Here is a 25,431-nt window from a genome sequence, read left to right as displayed (position 1 = left end):
AGTGGAAGCATCACTCCTGTTTCTACAAATTACTCCACTGATATGTTTCCTCTGCTTGCTCCTTTACCACATCTAAAAAATATGTTAACTACAAAGTAAGGTTTATTCATACCTTATTTTAATGATTTAATTATGTATATCACATTTAACATTTGCAGAGCAAACCTTATATCCCTTTATGTCCTGCTACCATAAAACAAATCATCTTCAGTCCGTCCATAAATCTGTCAATAAAACCATCCAACCATGCATAGCTCCATCAATTCCATCCATCCTCCTGCCCACCCACCAAAAAGGTGAAAGGTATTGTGAAGCCAATGTATTTGTTCTTGATTTGAGCAGGTAAACAAGATTATCTGCTGTTGGAATAAGTATTTTGACCCCTAAAATAAGATAGATATACTGCACTTGAAACAAGATGATGGAGATAAGTTGTTCCTAGGGCTGAATGATAATTCGATTTAATCAATTAATTAGAATATACAATTTATAAAGATTACATTTTTGGAAAATCTGGATTTTATTTTGCGAATGCACTCCTTGGGCTTCCGTGAAGACAATAGCCTGCAATGCTGAATATATGTTTAAGAAAATAAATTCTCAAAAGATTGTAAAGAAGAAATTATTTTACCATAAGATTAGACATTTTATTAATTAACTTTTTTTAAGTTAGTTTGAAGTTACACAAGTGAAATGAAGCCTGTTCTTAGCCTATTTTGTAAAACTCATAAATGGCTTGTACTTGTATAGTGCTTTATCAAGTCCGATGACCCCGAAGCACTTTACACTACAGTAAGTCATTCATCCATTCACACCCTGACAGCGGTGATTGATCCGTCCATGTGTCCGTCCATGCATTTATGAAAACATCCATCCATCCATCTGTTGACCTTTTCATAAAACCACCCATTCATCGATATGTTTGTCTTTCCACTAGTCCATCTGTTAATGTCCACTCCTTGGTTTGAGAAACTTCCAGGAGGTAAATCCTGACACGTCTCCATCTCATTCTGGGGGTCTCCAAGAAATTCCTTCACCCAATAATATACATATTCCATCCAGTGTATTCTGGATTTGATTTCTTCTTGTCAGATGTGCCTGGAAACCTCTAAAACAGAGGCTTCCAAGAAGCACCTTGGTCAAACGTCCAAACCGTGCTGACTTTTTTCAATTCGGAAAGCTCCGTCCACGCAGTAACTCTTTAGGTGTGCCCAACCTCCTTAGAAAGGGAACTTATTTGAACTGTCTGTTCAATAATATCACTGCTCAGTATCTCCTGACCATAGGTAAGAGGTTCGGAAATGAGACGGAGCGGGAAATCAAGAGCTTCACTTTTAGGTTTTTTTTCTACCATAATGTTAACAGATCAGCGCTCACATTTCCACACACAAGGCCCCAGTTTGTCTGAACAAAAGACACAAAAGATAATTGAGCCTAATTGCAGACTTGGAGGGAGCAGTCCTCCTCTTTTTTTTTTCTAGTTTAGAACCATTGCATTAGACTTAGAGTAGTTGAATATCTGAAATTTTGAAATTGAAATTTATTTAATTGAAATTGAAATTTCATTTATTCATTCAAATATCATTTATTTTCATAAACGTTGGAGCCAACCCTTGAAGTATTTGACACATGTCATTTTGAGCAGCATGTTGGACATCACCATCTTGTGTTTTCTTGGGTCATTTACTCAAGTCCATCCCCGCTCTCCTCTCTTGTCTCATCTCCATGCAACGATGTCAAACCCCAGTCAGTTTCTCGCCGCGTATCCTCAGCGTCTTTGGTGGCAAGCTGAGACGGTCATTAATGTAGTGGATTTATTTATTTTACTGATCTCCTGGACGGGAAGGACTATGGCGGCAGCTGTCGTGGGGCTGAGGGGACAGCAGTGCCCCAGTCTTCAGTCCCTTATTACTGCTTTTTAATGAGGAGGAGTGACGGATTGCAGCAGGTCTCCCATCTGGCCAGGCGCTGTTTGGAAAGCAGGGGGGTGTTTCTCTTTTTAACACGGTACACTGAGTTTCCACCAGCTTGAATTTAGAGGCAGGTCATTGTTTCTGAAACCAACTAAGACAAAAAAAATTAAATAACAGCCCTTCCGCATGTTAACTTTCCCCTAAAGTGTGACGGAGGCATTATCACAAAAGGAAACCGAACACAAGTGGTTTTGTTGTAGAGTGGGTTACTTTCTATAGCCTGAAATGTGATGCAATATCAAGTCCTTATGCTTTTGTTTGATTTTATACAAACCTTTGGGATTCACTAAAAGCTATAAAACCAAGACATTTTTATGTAATTTTACAAATGGAAAAACTCTGCCTTTGTTCTTAGAATCATCTAGTGGTGGTTTTATTACTAGGTAGTTTGATGGTCAGGCGCATAATATAATGCCTGACATTCAAACAACATGGAGAGTATATGACCTTGTTGGTTATTATTCTCAGCTCTTCCAAATGTCGCTGTTGTCTGGTGCAGGAATTGGGTGATTCTACCACGGTTTCTGAAGACTTAAAACACCCTTTTCTTAAACTTAGATTTTTGAATAAGAATTGGACAACATGATCTCTTCCTTTCAGCTTCTGAGACAGTGACGAACTATCTTTGTTTTTATTTGTATGTTAATTTGCCGTTTAAATCAGCACTTTAGTTAGTAGTTTGTATCATTAGACCTGTTCATCTTAAATAGTGTAGATTTTTCATGTATTAGTTTAATTTAGTTTGTTTCTTCTTTCTTTAAGTTAATCAGTAGATGCATCTCAATAAATCAGAATATCATCAAAAAGTTATTGTAGTTTGGTGATTCAATTTGAAAAGCTAACTTTATGGACAATTAATGATATTTGCAATATAATCGCAATTTAAAAAAAAAAAAAATCCAATTCAAAGAGGTCTGCAATTTTTGGCTATGTAACAAATAATGGATCAGACGTGTCCTTTAGGTGTCATTAATATGTTTAAAGTGGGTTTGCCTCCACATGGAATGGAAGAGGGTTGCAGGAGTGAGATAATCACATTTTTTTATTTGTTTTAGAGTTAATATAATCATACTTTTTACCAGAAACTTTCAGGAATCTTACCATAGCATTAAGTACCGGTCAAACTTCTTAATACAGAGACTTGTTTGTTGGTAGCACTATATGTTCAACAAGGCTTGATGACCAACTCAACAACAGTTAAATTTCTTGTTTTAAAGAGTCCTTGTTTACAAACCTTTTGATCTACAGGCCATTTTTCTTGCTTATGGTTAATGCAGAGAAAAATCTAATTAAATCCCAATCTCAATCATGGCTGAAATATATTCGCAATTTTGATTTTTGGCAAAATCGTACTTGTCCTACTTTATATAGTTTCATGAAACATAAATCACAGATAACAGATTTTTCAAGCTTTCTGTTTTACTGATTTGGATGATTATGGTTCACAGCCAAAGAAACCCCCAAATATTTTATCGAAGAAAATTAGAATAGTAAAAAAAGATTAGACATGAAATGCATGTCCATGTATTATACATTATATGCATTCAGTGTCACTCAGGACTGCTTCACAGTAGATATATTATTAGTGTGGATTGGCACAGTGGTGATAAGGAAAGCTCAGGTTTCACCTTCAGCTCATCTGCATTGTTAGTTCAGCTGTCTCTCATCTTCCTCCCAACAGTAGTCCGTAGATTCTCTGCAGGCTGCTTTATTGGCCAATCTAGCAGTGATACAATGGTGATTTGATGGAGGTAGGAAGTCCTGCTGTAAAATGAAAACAGCATCTCCATAAAGCTTGTCAGCAGAAGGAAGCCTAAAATGAACCAGATTTTCCAGGTAGACTCAGTGGATCAAACCCAGCAGATGACATGGCTCCCTAAATCCTTGTTCGCTGGAAACTTCACACCGGACCTCAAACCTCTTATTTCAGTCTGTGACATTGATTTTCACATTAAATGCCATATTTGACCAACAAATTAAGCAAAGTCCATCCCTCCCCTCCTTAGCCCAGGTAAGACTCTTAGATGTGGTGACATCTAAGCAAATTGCTGAATTCAGAAGTGGCTTAAAACAAGGAACGTGATAGTCGTGCTGCAGTCCACACCTTGTAAAGCTATTGAAAGGACTTTGGTTCACAATATTCTGTTGTTAGTGTACCTTTCACTACAGCAGGTTGTCCTTCCACTCAGCCTTTCAAATAATATGCTTGGATAGTTTCCCCAGAATTTTCTGAATTTGAGATATGGTAAAAGTTTTCCCCCCAAAAAAACCCTCAAAATTCTGTAGTTTTTTCTTAAAAGAGCATGTGTGGAAATTGTACATGTTGTTGCAGCTTGTTGATTTCAGCAGGGTGAAAAAAGGACAGCGGTTTCTGTTTTGAAAACCACAAGTGCATGTGGCATCTGAAATATCTCTTTACGTTTCAGCAAATGTCACAGCAGCAGTTGTATTTTTAGGGCGATTGAAGAATTTTTTATTTTTTTTTTAAATCACACCATCAAGTCAAAAGTCACTCACCCATATTCCACAATCTCTCCTTCTTTCGTGTCTACAGGCACAGGTCAGAGTTCAACAGAAATATGGCTTTGACGGAAGCGGACAAGTTTGTTTTTTAAGTGCATTTCTTTTTTTTGCTTTCGCCGTGCAGCATCACAAAGGAGAGCATCGTGGACGTCGAGGCCATGGTGAGGAAAGTGGAGCAGAAGATCGAGAGCTGTTCTCAGCAGGACGTGGAGCTCCACATCGAGAGGGTTAGCTCACCTGCACTGCCTTCTCATGCACCTTTGTTCCCCTTCACATCCAAATAAAAACACAAAGTTGTACTTTTTCCTGCCAGGCAGCATAAAAGCATCCAGACTCTTAAGCATTTATGGTTCATTTTGTTCCGGCAGGCACACAGCTCCCCTCACAGGAAGCCCATAACTGCCCTTTGAGTATAGGAACATCTTCAAAACAGTGCACTTAATATTCACCTCTATGTTGAAAGTTGTTGTTCAAGAAGTGTGGGATCGTCTGGGGGGGGGGGGGCGGTTAACCCCTGCGCTAAGAGGTGTGATGAAAAAATACAACTCTAAAACTATCAATATGTTCAGGCTCTACATTTTTATAAAGGAAATGTCAGACAAAGAATATGTGAAAACCACAAACATGCAGGTTTGTCAGCTGAAGAAAGATTTTCACATAAACAGAAGGGTGTGCAACGTCTTAAACGGTTTCACTTTAAAAAAAAAAAAAATTCTGGGTCTGGAGGTCAGGTACTTTCCATTTTCTGAATGCTTAATATAAACATTGTAGCTTTGTGTTTCACCTTTTATTGCATTGAGCTTTTTTTTTTTTTTTTTTCCCCCCTCAGATTTTTGTCATCAGCCAGGCAGAGCCTCGTCTCCCCCTGCAGCTGGAGGACGCCGTCAGGCCGGATGGAGAGGGGGAGGAGGTAATTGCAAACAACAATGGGTCAAAATTTCATCTCTAGATGTGCAAAGCTGGTAGAGATTGTTACACTTAGTGAGGTGGATTACAAATCCAGCCCCCACTTTTCAGATTTTATTTGTGAAAATGTTAGAAAATCCCACACCATTTTCCTTACATTGAAATCTCTGGTCGTAATCCACAAAAAAGGTTAGAAAACAAAACAACTGGACTTCTATTCTGAAGCTGAAGACCTTTTGCTTCCCATCCAGGAAGCTTATTCAGTTCAAAATGGCTGGAGTAGTGTGGAGTTCCCAGCTTTATAGACCTGCAGGCCTCGTTAAGAGTTGAGATTCACACATAGATTCACCTGGAACTGATCAACCTCACAATGGAGAGTCGTTAGGTTCATCGTTAGCCTGGTGATCATGATCATGACCTGAAAAGAAATACAGTAAAAAAAAAAATCAAGTTGTGTTAATAGGAAGAAAGTGATTTTTTTTTTTGTCTGGCGTAAATATCATGTAATTAAATTTAATTACCTGTTTGACTCGCTCCTGTCAATACAGATTGTTTTTTTTTTTTTTATCATCACCAGCTGTCAGTGTTTTGGGATTTCTCTGGATCGTGATGGAAAAAGTCAAATTGTGATGCTAAATACTTGAAGTAAAAAGTCATTCCTTTCTTAAGCTGCCGCTAACGTGTAATTAGTGGTTGTTAAATCTTGAAGTTGTTGTTGTTGTTGTGCGGAGCTAAAGCAGCAATTTAACTGTTAGGGTGATTTTATAGAAAGCTGCATCTTATCAAAGCTGATGTCGGGGGAAAAAAGGCCAATTGACGTCTGGAAAAGTTTGTGATCAGGCATGACATTTCAGAATAAAATCTGGCTAGCAAGGTTGAGTAAAATGCCCTAAATTAAATCAGACCTTTATTTCCTTAACTGATCAGTCACGTTTGTAGCAGAAACAACCTGTGGCCCAATTCTTGGCAGCCGTGCTGTTAATAATTTGTAGAACCTCATTTGACAAAGAAAACAGTGCTTGATCTTTTCCTATAGCATTTCACAAGGTTGGAGTGTATAGAAAATGGGTTCTTTGACCATTCCTGTGTGCACAAGCTTTCCTGTGCGACCTGGGTCATCGCATGTGTTCTCTCATCTAATTGTTGTTTTGGAGGCTCCTCACTGTGCGTGTTGGCAAGCTCTTTTGAGTCATCTGCCAGCCTTTTTTGGCCCCAGTGGCTGTCGTTTTTATCTTCTTGCTGTGACTGTAGATCTGCATTGAGAAATCAAGAATTAAGAGTCTTTATTGTGATTATGTAACCATAATGAAATTTTGATGAGACACAGACTCAGATAGCACACATACCGTATTTTTCAGACTAAAAGGCACACTTAAAATCCTTACATTTTCTGAAAAATTGATGGTGCGCCTATGATTACCGTTGTGCTTACTGACTGATTTTATGTGGCACAATGCGCTCAAGCATGTGTTAGAATATGTAAGTACAACTTTGGTAAGCAACGAAGCCGCTCCGCTCAAATGATATTCTGAGCATTACGGTACACTTTGTCATTACCTGATTAGACCCCTGAGCTGTCCACAAGACTGCCTGACTGTAATGTCTAAACTAGAAGTGTATTCATGTAAAGATCCCACATACTGCGGTGTAGTTCACTCCGTGGAGGTCCGTGCGTGCTCGAGGCGGACTCTGCACGGACTCCACACATACAGGTATGTGCAGAGCTCAACTTTTTACGACCGCATACCAGGTGTCACACTATAAACTGCTCAACAATAAACCTGGTAAGTTAATTCAACATAAAAGTGACATTTATTTTGGCCTTATGTTAGAAACAGGGCAGTGTAGTCCAACTACTCTGTCCTCCCGACAGACTGATAGAAAGCTGTGGATGAGAATGAGCGAGGTGATATTACAAACTTGGGAAGAATATTTAATGTGCCTTTATATGTTGACAAAGACACACATAGAAGCATTAATTCACTGTGCGCCTTATGGTCTGAAAAATCCGGTATGTTGGTCAGTGGTGCTGTTATCATGGGCCAAAAGCAACTCTAAACAGGCGGGTTTTCAGTCTTGATCAGTACACTTGTGAATGACACAATCTCTTGTCTTTCCCATTTTGAAGAATGGCTAAGAGAAATGGGTCATCTGTCAGATCATGTTGCTATCCCACAGAAACAGAAAGTCGTCTTTCACTAATTACAAGTTCCTGGTTGTGAAACTAATCCACTTTAAAATGTGAAGAAAGACACCAGGGTCCTTTAGCGCATCATAAATAGTGCCCCTTATGTTTATGGTAAAACATTTATTTACCACCATGAAAATATATGAATAATATTTAAGGGTAGGATTTGTTTTTAAATGTGCGATTGTACCACTGCAATGGAGGTTGAAATGACCTTAATAATTTTAAGGCTTGTTAGCACGTCTCGACTAGAAGTGTCAACAAATATGTCCCTGTCTGTACACAGAGTGTACAGACAGAGTGTCACCTTATTGCTGTGAACGCAGCTGTTTGTGTCCACAAGCTAAAATTCGCATCTGCAGCAGGATCTCAGGTGTTTTCTGTCGGGATTCAACATGTCAGTCACACACTTGCAGCAGCACCTGTCGTCCCCAGAGACACGGACCAGAACAGCTCTGACTGTCTGCCTTTCTAACATTATGTCCCACCGTACGGGGCTGTTTGAGGCAGGATGTAGCAACATTAAGTCATGTCCCAGAGGAGCCTGACATGACCCTGGAAGGAGCAGCTCCTCCTGTGATGAAACATTTACTATATTATTTAATTTCTTTTTTTAAATGTATCCCTCTTTTCTGAATTGGTAGCCTTTTGTCTTGGGCTGCAGATGTTTTGTTGCAGCTGAATGCTGTTTTGTTGTTGAATCTGGCCTTGGTTCCTGTTAAGTGCATATTGTATGTTTATCGGAGTCATGTGAAAATATTAGTACGCCACGTCATTCAGTTGCTTATTTTGAGTTGTTCACACATTGATGTGTAATCTCGTTTTATTTTCCTCTAGAAAATAGTAATTTATTTAAAAGGATCCTGGTTTTGCTCATAAAACAGCAGATGTTAAAAATCAGAAGAAAAGATTTGGTCACCCTATCCCCTCACAGCGAGTGTTAGCCCCTTTAGCTGAAATTACTTCTTGTAGCCTAGTCTACCAGACAACTGTCTGCAGAAAGGTTTCCCCATGGCTCACTATCAGACGTGGGATGTTTGAGGGGTTTCTTGCACAAACAGCATGTTTCAAGTGACCCCCAGCATCTCAATGAGAGCAAGATCTTGGCTTTGGCTTGGTCCATGGTGCTTTTATTTCTGAATTCTCAGCCAATCCTCAAGTCTTATATTTGAGAATCTTTTTTTGTTCTTCATAGCAAACCTGAGTCTAAGCCTAGAGAGCAGAGGGTTCCTCCATGGACACTTCTCATAGAGGTTAAACTGATTGATGCACTTTCATAGCAACAGTAGGAAGAGCCAGAGGTGGGTCTGACAATGACATTTTAGGTTTTGTGGAAGATTCTCTCAGCATCTTTGTTTTTTCACACTGGACATACTTTGTGGGCCAGTTGTTGTTTGGAATGACTTCCACTTATAGACTATGTTGCGCATGTTAGAATGGCTGATTTCTATTTTTGTTTAAGACCTCCTTAAGTCTCTTATCACACTCATAAACTGATACAATCTTCTTTTTGAAAGTCTCAGACAGCTCTTTTGTTCTTGTTATGGTGTTCACCCTCACTTTAACACCAAAGAGAACCTCAAACTAAATGTCTGAGGTTTAAACACGGAAAACCGTCGTCAAAATGCAGAGTTAAGATGTTCTAATGTGCACCTGACGTGATACACGTGTGTTTTATTCTAGTAACTTAAGGTAGGAATACATTTTGGGTCGCATCCTAATTTGTTTCTCACTTTAAATTGAATTTTTTTAATTACATTTGTAGAAAGTTTTACTTTATTTTTTTAGAGGATGGCTTTTCAGCATTGTTAAAATTGTTACCAATATGTACAAAAAAAAAGGAAAAAAAAGAAAAGAATTTCATAGGATGTTCTAATGGTTTTTTTTTTTTTTACCTGGGGTGTTTCTGTTTTCTAGCTGCCAGTGTATGTTTCTCAGTAAATTAAAAATAGTTCAAAATGAATCTCATTTGATGTATTACACAGGGATATATTTTAACTGTTTATTCTCTTTATTTGGTTGGTTAGCGTATTAAAAGGTTTTTGTGAACTTTGTCCTTCCTCTCGACTTCCACTGACGAGCCTGTGTTTAACACTGAAAAGTTAGCTCCTTTAAAAAAGACCTTAGGTGTCCTATTGAGTGTTGAGTCTGCCTGACAACTTTCAAATCAACTGTGTTACCCATTATTATGTAGGCCATAACATTTCTGTTTTACTTTTATTAAAGATTATGTAACATTGACATGTTCAGAGAAACTGAATTTTGGGTTTCATTAGCTTCCAGGCTCAATCATCAATATTAGCAGAAATTCATGCTTGAAATGTATCACGTCCTGTAAGGAATATTTGAGTTTCACTTTTTGAGCTGAATTACTGAACTAAAGTAACTTTTCTTAACTGAAAATGCCGTTTTAAGCCCTAAAGCATCACTAGATATGTAACACTCCTAATGTTTCCATCTTTGTGAAATGTAAAAAGCCTGTAAAATATTTACACCTCAGTGGATACAAACAACCCCTGTGTAAGGAACAGAAGCAGAGCAGTTCAGCTCTGTTGAATATTTCATAGCCTGGATGTTTGGTCATGATGCTGTAATGTTTTTTTTTCCCTCAGGAAGGAAGAGCCACTGTTAACCAGGACACCAGGCTGGACAACAGGGTGATTGATCTCCGGGTAAGACGCTACCAGAGATGTGGATCTGATCTTAAGAGCGACTCAAGGTGGAGGAAAATGAAAGCTCATAGTTTACATTCTTACGGGAAGGTTGCACGCTGTTTCGTTTATAGTAAAATATTCAAATGATTTGATTCAAAACCTATCTTTTTTTTTACATTCCATCGTCGAAACGTAGAAACCGCCGTTAATCTGAGACAACCGTAGCGGCGAAGCGCGTTACTTTATATCAAACACAAGCAAACTACCTAATAAAATCAAAAAGACAGAGGAAACCACTGCGCCTCAAAAGTGAAAACGTTCGTCTGTGATTTAGCGTGCTGCTGCGACGTGTGGGAGACATGCTAAATCTATGTGAGCGGCAAGAGCCGCACAGCCAGCGACCGTCATTGTTTTGATATGGAAGGATGATATGGTTGGCAGGAAGCCAGCCGCGCTAAAGCCTCACAACAACACCTGCTTTCAGCAACACTCGAAGCTCACAGACGAGGGTCTGTCATCACTTGCACACTTAAGAGCCCAGTGAAGCTATAAAGTGGTTCCCACTCTGCTTGACAAACACTCGTTGAGGGACCAATAAAGCTCCTCTAAGAATAGTTTAGTTCCTATGAAACTTCTCTCATGTGATGCGTTAACATCAGGTGCTTCACACACTAAAAGCAGAGGAAGGTTCACTTGTGTTAATCTAGTTTGTGCAATAAAGCTCTGACCTGTAAACTGTTTATAGTTAGTCGGTGTGAAAGAGATGAAAATAGAGCTGTAAGTTCTTCACATTTAACTACTTGTTTTGATTGAGGTTAAAATTTACTTTAGGCACATTTCTATTATAGGAACCAGAGTTGTTGTTTTAGGCAATTTTCACCTCCTTTCTGTTTCCACTGCATCCACCAGCGTTAAACCTGACCATGTTAGAAATGTACCCCAGAAAAATGGCTCTGGTAGGAAGGTACGTCGTTCAATATTACCCTGAACTTTCACGGTGGGGACTCAAGGTGAGAAGATGCTAAATATTTCCATCATTATGTTTCAGTTTTCTCAGTTTTAACTCTTCTACCATTAATAGTTTCTGTTTAGATTCAATGTAATGATTTTAGATTTCAAACTCTGGCTTTCAGCTGTCGGTGGAGATGGAGTGAAGTAAACCCTCTAGACAAAGTACCATTTTAGAGTTTGAATGTTTTACAGCATTTAAGCTCCAAGGTACAAGTAGAAGCAAACACAACCTCCTAGGAATGTGCATTATTAACCTGTTTTAAATGATAAAGATATACAAGTATGTAATGCTCTTTGTGGACATGTCATGTTAAGTTTATTCATCAACCATCTGTTATTTTATGATTTCTTGGGAGTTTGGAAAGATTTTATTTTGTTTCAGATCATAACCGCTGTGTAAAATCAGAAGTTATGGGTGTATAAGATTGCGCATTAGCCCTGATGGGAGCTGAAACTACATTATCTTTGGAACAATGCAGTAAAGGCAGCAGCAACACTTTTAAAACTTACACTTTTTCACTGAAATACGACTGAATTTAAATTAGATATAGAGTGGAGACTCTGTATGTTTTTTTTATTTTTTATATTTTGATGTTCGCCCATTTTTCCTCTCATCCACAGTCCATATAGGCGTAGCGAATTGGTATTTTCTCGAACTGCACTGGCAGGTAAAGTGCACACAACAAACAGTCTAAGAGAGCTTGAGGGTACAGGATGGCTCTGGGAAAGAAAAGTTCAGCAAACTCAAACTTTAATAATCAAACTACAACACAAAGTTGCACATCAGGGTAGAAAGCTAAGCAGCTTTCTATGGTGGTAACGTGATGGTTGGGTGAGGTGTTGGAGTCACCATGTCTGCATTGGTTGGCAGCAGCAGACCTGTTGACGCTTCTACAAAGTGAGCCTTTTTACTAATTTAATTGATGTTAGATGGTAGTAAAATGCTTTTATACACCATAAATAATATAATGTAGCTTTACTTAGATTATCAGCAGCTAAATTACTGAATGAAGTTCTTACACCAGTCAGGCATAATATGACTCCTGACAAGTGAAATGATTAGCACTAATTTTATTTTCATGCTGGCAACTTTTAGTGGCGAGGTTATATTATGCATCAAGTTATCGTTTGTCCTTAAAGTTTATAATGCGAGCAAGAAAACTAGGAAGCATGTGGACTTAATATGCTTAACCTAATTGTGATGGCTTGATGACTGGGTCAGAAAATCCCCAGAATTCTTAGGTGACTGTCTACAGTCAGTATCTATTTAAAAGCGGTCCAGTAAGAGTGGATGGGAGACACATTCTTGGGTGGCCACGGCTTGTCGATGCATTTAGGGGACAATCTAAGAGACGAGCTACTGTGGCTCAAATAGCTGAAGAAGTTCACGTTGGTTCTGCTCAGAAGGTGTCAGAAAACACGGTGCATCAATTGGCTGCACTGACTTGTAAAGGCGTCCGTTATCAGGGTGATGGTGTAAGGCAGCATCAGTCCATACATTAAAAGCAAAGGTTTAGACATTTTTAGTTTAAAGTCGTTCTGATGTTACCGCCGTGTGCATGCATCTCTTTTTTTTAAATCACCCATTGAGCAACATGTGTTGGCTGATTGCTGGTTTCAATGTTGCAGCGTTATTTTCAAGACATGGAAACATTCATTTTAGACAGCACTGATGAGCACATGGGCATGCTTTGGGTTCATTGCAAACATTGACCCTTTATAGAGAGTATTCCACCCAGACATATGGGGGAAAAAATCCTTTCATAGTTTCTTTGCCAACTACATGGTTCTATTTAAAAACTTGCATCTGTGTACAGCCCTAATTTACCACAACTCGAAGCCATCCTTGGAACATTTTCTGCCGTATTAACAACAAGCTTTGCTAAATCTGTTCCTGGAAATAAGAGTGTGAATGCATGCTACTTGTATAATCAGCTAATATGTATCGCAGTCTAAGTGTCTCTTTAGGATATTTCTGTTTTATACAAAGATTTTTGCAGAGATGGTGAATTTGCAATATATTCTATGCCACGTCTCACCTCTTCAGATTTCACTCTTTAAAGTCAGAGGATCTGGTCATGTGCACTTCATTTCATAGTTGGGTGTTCTGCAACTTTCTGGAGCTGGTTTTACAATTCCTCTCAGATATTTCACATCTTCAAAAGTAGCTCAAAGCAGAAGAACACTGTCGGATTAACTTCAGCCATAATTCACAAGATTTCAACAATTGTTGCAGCTTATTTGTTTTTTAAAGTGAGGATAAAAATTCCCAGAAGATTAATTGTATTTCCTGCCTGACTTGAGGCGCTGCCTCCAATTTCAGATTGAAACCTCACTTAACCATACATTTCCATTTTGGACGTAGAAACCTGTCTGTGGTATCTGATCACCGCATCTGGGTTTCTAAGCGGTGGAGGATGCCTTCGAGTTGTAAGTCGTGTTCATGTGCATTGTAAAAGTAACCGCAGCATCAGAGGAGCTACCAGAAGACCATCTCCTGCTTACTTATCTCCCGTCACACCTACTTGTTGCAGACTTGCTGTAAACAGGAAAGCGCTTTCGAAGGTTTTAAGCGCGGCCTCGCTCAGACTGGCTTTTTGCTGATTTTTTCCCAGCCTAAAAGAAGGGCTCAACCCAAAACGTGACGCATAGGAGAAATGAGTCAGAGGCGTTCTGGTTTGCAGCTTTGCAAAAGGGTTTTGTAAAAGTCTCTGGAAAGTTTAATAACGTTTTCGCTTCTTCTTTTTACCAATTGTTCTCGCTGCTGCTTCAGATTTCAGTCACACGTCCCTGAAGCGTTATCTGCAGAGTTACGTCTTGGCCAATATTCGCACGCTATCACTTTTCCCCCTTCTTGTCAAAATGTAGTCATAAAGTCTATTCAAATCGGGGCCCCCAGCAGGGATGAAACTGGGCAGCAACGGTCTCCGTCTTTATGATATGTAATAACTGTAGTCCTGGGCCAGTAAACTGGAGACCTGAGATGAGTCAAAGGGTTTTAGGGAGTGCGCTCTTACGTTTCTGTCTGCTCTCTCACTCAACTGTTGCACATTTTGGTTTTGGGGGTTAATTTTTTTTAACAGTAATCTGCCCTGCCTTGCTGTCAGCATTTTTCTGATAATGATAGGTTTTGGGTTGCCGGAGCTCCTGTCGGGCTCTGATGAAGGTCTCGCCCTTGCCAGCAAATAAATGTTTCAACCCATGTGCAGACAGGAGGTGCAAGGCGAAGAAAAACTGGCAATCTTGTTTTTGCACATCTGTTATGATTGGGTAATGAGTCCAATGAATCACTCCGTGTGTGGTAATGCTGCTCTGCTTGTGGTTCGATGTTTTATGCGTGCCTCTGTGTGTGTGTTTCCTCCCAAAGACGACCACCAGCCAGGCCATCTTCCGCCTGCAGTCAGGAGTCTGCCAGCTCTTCAGAGACACCCTCACCAACAAGGGCTTTGTGGAGATCCAGACCCCCAAAATAATATCGGGTAAAAACGGTTTCCCTGTCTCCCCTTAGTTAGGAAACTGATCATTTTTTTTAACGGTATCTCAGTGGAGGCACCCTTGTTTCCAGTCTGCCACCCACAGGTGCTCTGTGAGTCATGCTGTGACGGTTGTAAAGCATGCTTCCTTTTCAAGACTACAAATTCAAATCACAGACCAAACATGACGTTTATTAGAAAATCCCAAATGGTTTTGGAGTCATAAAATCAAAACAGTCACGCAAACATGAAAGTGCATGAGGTGTTGCCAAAATTTAGATCGTGCAGGGTTCAAAACTTGAAAGCATCATCCCCTCTGCTTTCTGGACACTTTGCTCCACAACAGAGTAAAAATGAAAAACCAACTATATTCAGAGCCGAGGTGTTTGAGCTTTTCCTTCAATTGTTTCCTCCCCTGCCGGCTTTTCCTGCTGTAAAAAAGAGACTGTTTTTGTAGAAATATTGAACCAGAGCTAAAAACTGCTTAAATGTTTATGGAAACTACAGCAGCTACGTAAAAAAAAAAAAAGCTACACCTGGGAACACCGAGGAACAGAACACGGGTCGAGGATCAAGTTGTAGGGAAGTTTAAGGCAGTGAAACGTTGTTCAATCCATCATCTGAAAATGGAAAGAGTATTAAGTCATGGTAACTCTAGAGGAAACACAGAGATTCACATTTTAAATGTGAGAATCTGCTCAAATCTGGCCTTTGTTATTGCAGGAAGTAGAATCTTATATTTCCTTGTTCTCTTTCTCTACTGTTTCTTTTCTAATAGCTAATTTCTGTTACAAGGGTTCAGTTAAAACAGAAATGTCTCCTGCTTTGCTCTCAGCATTGAGAGCTAAGCCTCTTCTGTAAAAAGCCAAAAGGATAAAGCAAACTCGTAGAAGAAGATGCTCTGACCAGATGTGGACCCACTTTTAAAATGCTGCGTCAGGCAAAAAACGACCAATTCAATGTCATGTTGAGCACATGATCCCCCCCCCAGTGAACCATGGTGGTGGCATCATCAGGCTGTGAAGATGCTTTTCCTCATCAGGGACAGGGAGGCTGATCTAAAATGACTGGCTGGCTGGATCTAAATACGAGGGAAGCCTGCCAGAGGCAAAGGTTCATCTACCAGCAGGACAAGAACCTTAAAACTTAAGGCAGGGACTGGGATGGATCATTTTGATTAGTATGTATTTAGTGGTTAGAATAGCCTATCAGTCTGTTCAAAATGTTATTTTTAACGCATCAGATCCTCTGCTTTGATATTTTTGTTCACACACCCACGTATTAGTTTAATAAAAACATCCTTGCCTTCAGGAGAGAATATAAAGTGGAAAAAAAAAAACATTTGTTGAGCTTTTCCTTCGAATTGTGTTTCTTCTCCTGCTGGTGTTTTTTTTAAACAGCTCCTACATTCTAATAGAAATATTCATCTTGAGTTAAGGCTGTTAAATCCTGAGACAGCAGCAGCAGAAACGATGTTGCGTAAAAGAAAGACGAAAACAACTCGTGTTACAAAACAGGGCAGCGTCTCTGTGCTCCATCCCTAGATTCTCACGTGCTTTTTCAAATTCAGAAATTAACAGCTTTTCTCTAACTTCCTCTTTTTCTCCATGGTAGCCAATGGTTGTCTCTCCATTTAATTTTAAAACTGCCGCCTTTTTTTTTTTTTCTTCTTCTTTTTTTTCTGTATGTGTGTTTTTTGGCGGCACCTGTCAAACAACATGGTGTGCTTTCTGCAAAAACCGCATCTTCCTGCCAGGCTACACCCATCATACGCACGCATTGTACAGCTTGTGCTGTGTGCGATCCCACCACCCCCGCCCACCCTTTCATTTCTTTTTCTACGACACGAGGACAACAGCCTGTGCCCTTTATGACGTTTTGAGTCGATCAGAGAGCTGCAGATGGGTTTTGCTTGGCTGGTTGTTATGTAACCCTGAAATGTGGTGTTTTTTTAAAAAAACAACTGTGGTGAAGGTTAAAAATAATTTTGTACTATATGTTGACGGCTTATTCAAAAACCGTTGAATATTTAATTAAAACATGTTAGGTGGCATAGAGTGAGCTGGAAAGTTCTTTATTTTCGCTGCTTTTTCTTTCGATTTCTGTCCTTGTGCCTGAACAAGAAATTATGTCTGCATGCAAAGTCTTCCTCTCACAGAAATGTGGGAATCCCCTCAGTCAAGCCACAATATATTTATATTTTTGGTGACTAATTTTATGTTTGGATTCAACCAACCCTTTTTTTTTTTATTGTTTTTTTTCCCCCTACATTGAACCATTTCAAGCAGAATCCAAACTCTGTTATCGTTATTATAAACCACTGACACATAGATTATCAGCATTTCCTTAGTAGTCATGAAAGTGTAATCTACGTTTTTTTTTTTAAATCAGTTATCATATCCTGATGGTTTTTAAACCTGGATGCAGAGCCCAGTTCAGTTGGGTTAGATATCAAGATCCTTGTTCCGAATAAAGAGGCAAATTATGCAACATAGCTGAATAAGCTGCCATAACATGTTTTTTTTTTCCCTGATTGGGTCACAACTAAAAAGTCTTTATCTTTATTTTGTTTCCCCTCAGAGTGCTCAAACAATTGAACTTTCATCTGTTGGTGCTTAGCAGCTCAACATAACCGTTATTTCAGTCTTTTAACAAAGTTAGATACCAATTAAGTAGAACTAAAGGCAGTCCAGGTAGCACTAAAGGTCCTTACAGCTCGGTTTGAGAACCGGTAGTATCCTACGACGCCATCATAGAAAATGACCTTCCATAAAACATGTATGTAATTATCAAATCTACAATGCGTCATTTTGAGTTCACTAGAACATTGCTCATGTCTAATTGAACAGCTGGGTTATATTTCTGCATACCTCTAAATTCAATTTTAGACAGTTTTTCCCCCCACTGATGCCGGTTCCTCTGCAGTTTTGGAGCCTTTATATGATTAAATGATTCGTTTGTCAGAGCTAAGTATCTCCTAAAATAAAATAAAACTTTACCTAATAATCTTTTTTCTGCTAGTTTAAAACCATAATTAATGCATGAGCAGGAATAACTTTAACGTTTCTAAGCTGGATGCAACCAAACATAGTTCAGTGTGTCTGAGACCTTGAGTGTCAGGGTATGACACTGTCTGACTGAAACATAAACAACAAAGTGTGAAAGAATTCTAGATTATTTTTGGCCTTGGTGGTGATAACACAGCAGGACGATGTGTTGCAACGCCTCATGACGTCACGATGGGATGACTTCTGTGTGCTAATCATCGCCCTGATCACCAGAATCAAGAAAAGGGCCCGGTTGAATTGATCAACGCTAATTTATAATCATGATATTCATTAAAAGCTTCAAGCAAGTTCTGTTTTTGCCTCTCTGCACCTACTGTACGGACTAGAACCCAAGTTATCTGCAAGATCTTTTGGAAGGAATTTCCATTTCGGATACTAATTTATTTTTCGGTTCAGAAGTCCAAGTGAGGGAACCTCTGAGACGTTGTGAGTTCAGACCGCCAGCCAATCTGAGGATGACCTCGGTGGAATAGCTGTGTGTTGAGATAGTCCCCCATTGGCAGGCTCAGAGGTGGGAATTGCACCTGCTGAGGCCCAAACGCCATTTCGAAAGCGAGGTGACACCACAGGCTGATTTCAGACCCAAAGGCAATGCTCTTCATAGCAACAGATGAAGGTGGCCAGAGCCTGACAGACCAAAAGTGGCTCACATAGATTTTATTCCTCCATTTTTCCTCTTCCAAACTTTCCCTCAGACTTATCAGGTATTTAGAATCCTAGTTATGCCTGAAAACCTTGAGTCCGTCTTTCAGAGAGACACCGATAAGACATTTGGGTGAACGTAATTCCACATTAGGTGGTCAGATTTTTTTTCTCATTAGTAGCTACAAATCATGTTTGCTTTCTTTGTCTTGTTTCCTTAGGGAATCATTGAAATGCATTAGAGCTTGCTAATAAGACAATGATTGATTCTGTGAATGACTGGAATCAATACTTGAATTTCCAATTAAAGAGACAGTGTTTTATTTATCGATATTTAACCGTTATCTAGCCAGGTGAAACATTTTGAGATCTAGTTTTTTTATTTACAACACAGACAATGTTGTAATTCTGAGAATGCCTTTTTTATAATATGTCCATCTAGTTCCTTCATAGGAAGTCTGCAATTAAGGCTCCTTTAAAAAATAATTTACTCCTTTGGACAGATTCAGTTAGCTTTTTTTTTCTATAAGTTAGACAGGTGAGAAATGTAATAATATATGTTATCAAGGAGAGAAAGATGTGATGCTTGCTACATAAATGTCATTAAGTAGCTTATCATTTGCCAGAATCACAGTTTATGGCGCATTATCATTGCTCTACATACTGGTGCTACTCTTGCATCACACGTAAGCTTTAATGAGACATTATCTTTATCCACTCTCTACATCGTTGGAGACATTTCAAGTAATTCACATTCATCATGTTATAGAAATGCTTCACTTTGCAGGCATTTGGAAAAACAGAGATTTTCCACTCAGTTACTTTGCTTTGTGACCTTTTCAGTTCAAACTCATCGCTCATTAATCTTTAGCTGATTAAAGGTTTGCAATTATTCCAGCAGCGAATGGAAATTGGTGCTTTAATGTCAGCATATATATATATATATATATATATATATATAGCATATACCTTCTGAAAAACATAACCTTAAATCTAAAGTTTGTATTAAAAATACTTTTCATTGAGCCTCCATTTTTGCATGAACATTTTATTTTTATTTTTACTGGTCTGATGCAATATTCTAACCTTAAATGCCATGTTTCTATTAGCTGGAAGTGGAAAGAAGTCATAAATGGCAGAAATAAAGGCTTTCAAATATCTTCAATCTGTGCTAATCTATATGTGTTTCCCTTGGTGGAATGAGTTACTGAAATAAATAAGCTTTTTGATAATATTATATATCACATTAAAAAAAAGCCAAGAGACTGACTTGCATTCAGACAACTGTAAAAATTCTTTCCTAGTACAATTTTAAAACACACCATTTTGTTGCATTTTGGCACAATATAGAGAAGACCTTTGTAGAGTGGTATGTATCAGGGTAAGATTGGGTACAGTTTTGAGCTGTGAGTATGACAGGCACTCTGTCAGGCATTCACAGGTCAGAGTAATCTTTTTTGCTTTTTGAACTGAAAGAAATCCCCCCCCATCGCTCCTGAAAATTGTCTGTGCCCTTTCCTAGCTGCCAGCGAAGGTGGCGCGAACGTCTTCACCGTGTCCTACTTCAAATCCAGCGCCTACCTGGCCCAGTCCCCTCAGCTCTACAAGCAGATGTGCATCTGTGCTGACTTTGACAAGGTCTTCTGCGTCGGTCCAGGTAAAAGGATGCCTCCCGTCTGACGCGTTATGAGCTGGCAGAGTCCTCGCAGGCGTAATAGGAAAATGAGCAGCAGGAGTGTAATGAAAAATGTAGACCCTATTAACTGAGATGACATGTTTAAAATGGCTCCAAATGTGTTTAAGATTGTTAAAGTTTAACAGACATCCCACTGGCCCTGTTACTGTGGTCAGAGCTTGTAGTTGGTCTGTTAGTGACACGAGGGGACTTGTAAAAGACTTTATATACAGAGCTGTGAGGAGCTCCCGCTTTGTAGCTGAGCAAATACTGCCACCATCTGATTAGCCAGGCACACACTTTCATCGTTTCATTACACCTGCAGCCGGTTTTATGCAAAGTGCTTCTTATCTAAAACGCTTTGTTTGATTTACAGTTTCTGAGCCAAGATAAAATAACATTTGTCAAAGAAGAAAGCCGCATTCAGTTTTCCACACACTGGACTGTGGTGTTTTATCTGTTTCTCTCTGGCCACACCTGAGGAATCAAAGGGCTTTAGGTCATTACTGCTTTTCAGGCATCGTTATATTCGCCGCTGTTACAGTGGTGCCGACTCAGCACTGATTCGGTAAAAACAACCGAGGCCAGCGGTGGTCAAAAACCTAAATGGCCACAAGCTCGACACAAATGAAACTAACTACACTGCAAAAACAGAACTAAAAGTAAGTGAAATTTTCTTGAAATCATTGTGTTTTTCCTTAATTTGAGCAGGTAGATAAGACTATTTGCCAATAGAATGAGATTTTTGCACTTAAAATAGGAACAATTCATCTCTATCGTCTTATTTCAAGTGCAGGGTGTGTAATTATGTTATTTTAGAGATGAATTGTTCCTGTTTTAAGTGCAAAAATCTCATTCTATTGGCAAATAGTCTTATCTACCTGCTCAAATTAAGGAAAAATACACTCATTTCAAGACATTTTTAATTATTTTTAGTTCCCTTTTTGCAGTGTATGGTATCTGGCTGGTTTTTTGCTCACGGGAGGAAATATGAGGACGTTTAAGATTAGTTTCCACTATAAGTCTTTATACGCTTTAAACCTTTTTCCTTTCCATTCATGTTACAACCACAAACTTCAATATTTTTTTTTATAGAGATTTAAAGTGATAAATCAACACAGCGTAGCACATAAACGTGACGAGTAAGGGAAGGTATTTATGATCTAAAGTTGTTGTTTTTTGTAAATAGAAATATAAAAATGGTTGCCCACTTTTATATCCAGCCACTTTGCTCTGATACCCCTAAATTAAAATGCGGTGCAGAAGTCACTAATCACTTAGCTGTGTGACTCAGTATCCGTGTGAATACAGCTGCTCTGTGAAGGCCTCAGAGGGTCGTTAGAGAACATTAATGAACAATCAGCATCATGAAGATCAAGGAACACAGCAGACCAGTCAGGTATCAAGTTTAAGGCGGGTCTGGGTTAGAAAACATTTTCCTGAGCTTTGCACATCTCAACACAGCCACTATTAAGTCCATCATCAAAAAAGAACGTTAATCGGAGTTGTATCAAAGAGCCAAATGGTGCCTCTGGAGGAGCTGCCGAGATTCACATCTCATTTGAGATAATCTATTGACAGGACAACTATTAGTTATGCATTCTACCCTCCATGGAGGAGTGGCAGGAAGGAAGACATTGTTGAAGAAATCACGTTTAAAGTTTTCTTTAAAGCATGTAGGGGACTTGGATACAAATGAATATACAGTATGTGTAAAGGTGCTGTGATCAGAGAGCAAAACTGGACTTTTTGACCTATGTGTAAAAAGCTTTGTGGGCCAGGAAACTAGGACCGCAGATCACATTGATCACACCATCACCATGGGGAAAGATGGTGGTGGCAACATCATGCTGTGTGGAAACCTGGATTAGGATTTTTTGACTGCAGAAAATGTCGTTTTTAACATAAAATTAGTTTAAACCTTTTCTGCTCCCCTTAAATTTCTCATGACCCTGATGTTAAGTCTGCTACGTTCAGTTTTCAGGGCTGAGGACTCCAACACTCACCGTCATCTGACTGAGTTTGTGGGTCTGGACATTGAGATGGCCTTCAACTACCATTACCACGAAGTGATCGAGTCCATCACCGACACCATAGTGCAGATATTCAAGGGCCTGAGAGACAAGTAAGACACCAGAGAGAATAGATAACGAGCAGAGAAAATTGCAGTTAAGATGTGCCTTTCACGCTAATTAATGTGCTGATAAGTAATGAAGGCTTCATGTTTATTGAAGATGCAAATTGCGATGTAGATTACAAATAATGCTGCTTTTTATTCAAAGTTGTACGAGCATAAACTCCCCAAGCTGAGTTGAAGCTCAGAAATCTGAACACAACAGAAATCTAGGTTCATAAATTTTACATCTGTTTGCGTAAATATTTCATTATTTGTTTTTACAGAGGGAGTATTGGGTGTCTCTTATCATCACTTTATAAATTAGAAAATAGCAAGAATTCTTTTTTTATTTTTTTTTTACAGATTAAAGAATACCAGTACAAAGTTGAAACCAGCTATTTGCAAACACTGTTATACATACATTTAGCAAATTTAACCATTTTCTCTCAGTTAAGATTATTTCTCTTAAAATTAAAAATTATTTCTCTTTGCTAAATATCAGAATAAATACATGAATGAAAGTCTATTTCAAACGATAACTTTGAACAAAAAAAGACATTAAAAACACAAGAGAGATACGTGTAGAGACATCAGGTTGAAAAGAAGCAGGAAGAAGTAGCTATACTCTTATTTACTCCTACCCCCATGTCACACTTAATTTACTGCAATAATACAATGCAACATTAATGACATAAGTTTTTTACTTTGCTTCAAATTCAGAAGTTTACATCCGCTACACACAAGATTTCCAAACAGCCTTCAAACTATTTGAAAAAGCACAGAAGACAGAGTCCCAGCTTTGTAATCCTACTGATTACTTTACCACATCTGAGATAAATGGAGACACATCTGTGGATGTATTTTAAGGCAACATTTCAAACGCAAATCAGCAGATATCAGGAAGAGATGTGGGGATCTCTACAAGTCTGTTCTTGTGTATAACTTCCAGATTGATGAAGGAGCCACATTTATCTGTTAAAATAATCACGTGGGAGTGCAAACACCACGGAAATGTCCAGCCATCATACCGTTCTGGAAAGACATGGGTTCAGTGTCTTTCCTGAACGGGATGAGTTTTGGTTGAGTATATCATTCTCAGCAGAAAAGCTGAAGGCCTTATAAAAATGTTGACCATAGCTTGTAAGGGTGTATCATTATTCACAGTGAAACAAGTCCAGTGCTGCTATGGGCAGAAATGCCACTCGGTGAGGAAGAAGCCAATACTCCAAAAGCAACATAAAAAGATAGATTACATTTTGCAAATGCCCATAAGGACAGAGATGTCGATATAATGGATACTAAAAAAAAAAATATTATTCAAAGATACTCATTTGTGTCAAAATCGATATCAACTGATAACGTTTGCCCAAGTTGTCGCACTTCTTCCGGCAGCAGCGCTGCAGCATGAAAGACGCTCAGTCCTGTGGCTCCCTGCCACGGCTGAAACAATGAGCTGCAGCTGCTGGAAGTTTCAAACTCTGCTAACATGCCAGCCGAGTCCAGGAGAAGACGTGTGCAACGCTCTTTAGCTGACGAGGCAAACACAAAACCTTTTAGAGGAACTTTCCCTAAGCGGCAGACGCACAGGAAAAAATCAAGATGCAGAACAATGCCACGTGGCATAATCTTAGCTTCATGCTAATGCTACAACACTGATGTTTGTCAGATACTTTAAAATACAACCGCATGGCGCTTGGTTCTACTGCAGCATGAGATTAAACAGAAAAAATGTTAATCATCTGACAGCTCAGTCAGCTACTAGCTAGTGAAGCAAGGGGACAAATAATTACTTCTTCATTTAGTTGTAAAGCTATTGGCGGCTAATTGGCCTAATAATAATGCAGGTTACGGTGCAGCCTGACTGAAGCTGACAAGTAGAACAAAGAAAACGTAAGAAAAGCGTAGCTGCTGTAGTTAAGAATAAAATCTGCATAGTTACCAAAAACGCAGAAATTGCACATGGCTGCTGCTGAATACATTTGCATGGACCAGATCCATGTTTACACTGTCACAAAAAAATGTCTGTGCACCAGATCCATGTTTTTGGAGTTTAGAAAAATGTATTATTTGTCCCTGAATAGTAACATTTATTTGTATTAACAGCAAATTGACACAGAAATTGAAGCACAGTTGAACACAAAAGATAAGCAATTATAATAAAATAGACTAATTGCTTGCCTTAATCAAATATGCGTATATTCATAGAGGATGCTAACAAGTATTATCTTGTCTACTGTTTCGCCAAAAATGAAAGGGACACTTAAATGGTCTATTTCACTAAACGAGGACTGGGTTGTACCCTGTTTATCGGCTTAATAAGAAAGTTAACATTTTCCCGTATTGTAATTATATCTTTTGCTTTTAGCCAGAAATAATAAAATGTTAATAATAAATAAAATATTGCAGCAATATTGTAAATTGTATCAATTATTGAGTATTTTTTCTGAGAAGAGTTTAGTGGCAACTTTATTTAGGAAACATGTCCTGTGGTGTGATGAAAGAGGGGGGAAAAGGGACGTTTCAAGCCAGAAACACCATCTCGACTGCGAAGTATGAGAACATGGATATGGTGTTGTGTTGGTATTTTGTTGCAAGAGGAACTGGTGCGTTCTACAAAATAAAATAAAATAACTTTTTCTGTAAAACAATTACAACTGACACTTTTTTATTGCCGCTTGTTTAAATTGATCAGATTCTTGAAGAACTTTTAATTAGTAATCCATGATATTATTTTTCTTTTGATTATAATGAAGAACCTCTTTCTCTTACCCTCTTTTCAAAATGGGAATAAACAGAATCCAAAAAAGTAAAAAAGAAAACGACTGGACTTCTATTCTGAAGGCAAGGCAAAGGCAAGGCAAATTTATTTATATAGCACAATTAAGTACAAAGACAATGCAAAGTGCTTTACATGATTGAAATCAAAGTGCTTTACATGATTAAAATATAGCAAAATAAAACGGAATAAAGGCAAGTAGGAATAAAATGTAGATAGAAAATAGAACATAAAAAAAACTACTATTGTCTTTCAGTTAACTTCAGTTATTCTGAAGCTGAAGACATTTCGCTTCCCATCCAGGAAACTTTCTTTCAAAATGTCTGGAGTAGTGAGGAGTTCCAAGCTATATAGACCTGCAGGTGAGGCCTCGTTAGAGCTTAGATTCACATGTAGATTCACCTAGAACTGATCACCCCAACAATG

The 25,431-nt window shown here is 38.7% G+C and overlaps 1 protein-coding gene across 1 annotated transcript in view; it reads left to right on the top strand.

The window, feature by feature from the left end:
- dars1 (aspartyl-tRNA synthetase 1) overlaps nucleotides 1–25,431 on the top strand; it is a 51,763-nt gene that overhangs the window by 21,481 nt on the left and 4,851 nt on the right. The window contains exons 7-12 of the mRNA XM_012854555.3: nucleotides 4,621–4,723; nucleotides 5,326–5,406; nucleotides 10,203–10,262; nucleotides 14,623–14,734; nucleotides 19,961–20,095; nucleotides 22,091–22,238. Coding sequence (XP_012710009.2) covers nucleotides 4,621–4,723; nucleotides 5,326–5,406; nucleotides 10,203–10,262; nucleotides 14,623–14,734; nucleotides 19,961–20,095; nucleotides 22,091–22,238 — 639 coding nt within the window. The remainder of the gene's footprint in view (nucleotides 1–4,620; nucleotides 4,724–5,325; nucleotides 5,407–10,202; nucleotides 10,263–14,622; nucleotides 14,735–19,960; nucleotides 20,096–22,090; nucleotides 22,239–25,431) is intronic.

The sequence above is a fragment of the Fundulus heteroclitus genome, chromosome 7 (assembly GCF_011125445.2).
Source record: "Fundulus heteroclitus isolate FHET01 chromosome 7, MU-UCD_Fhet_4.1, whole genome shotgun sequence".
Lineage (NCBI taxonomy): Eukaryota > Metazoa > Chordata > Actinopteri > Cyprinodontiformes > Fundulidae > Fundulus > Fundulus heteroclitus.
This window is presented reverse-complemented; position numbering and strand designations above follow the sequence as displayed.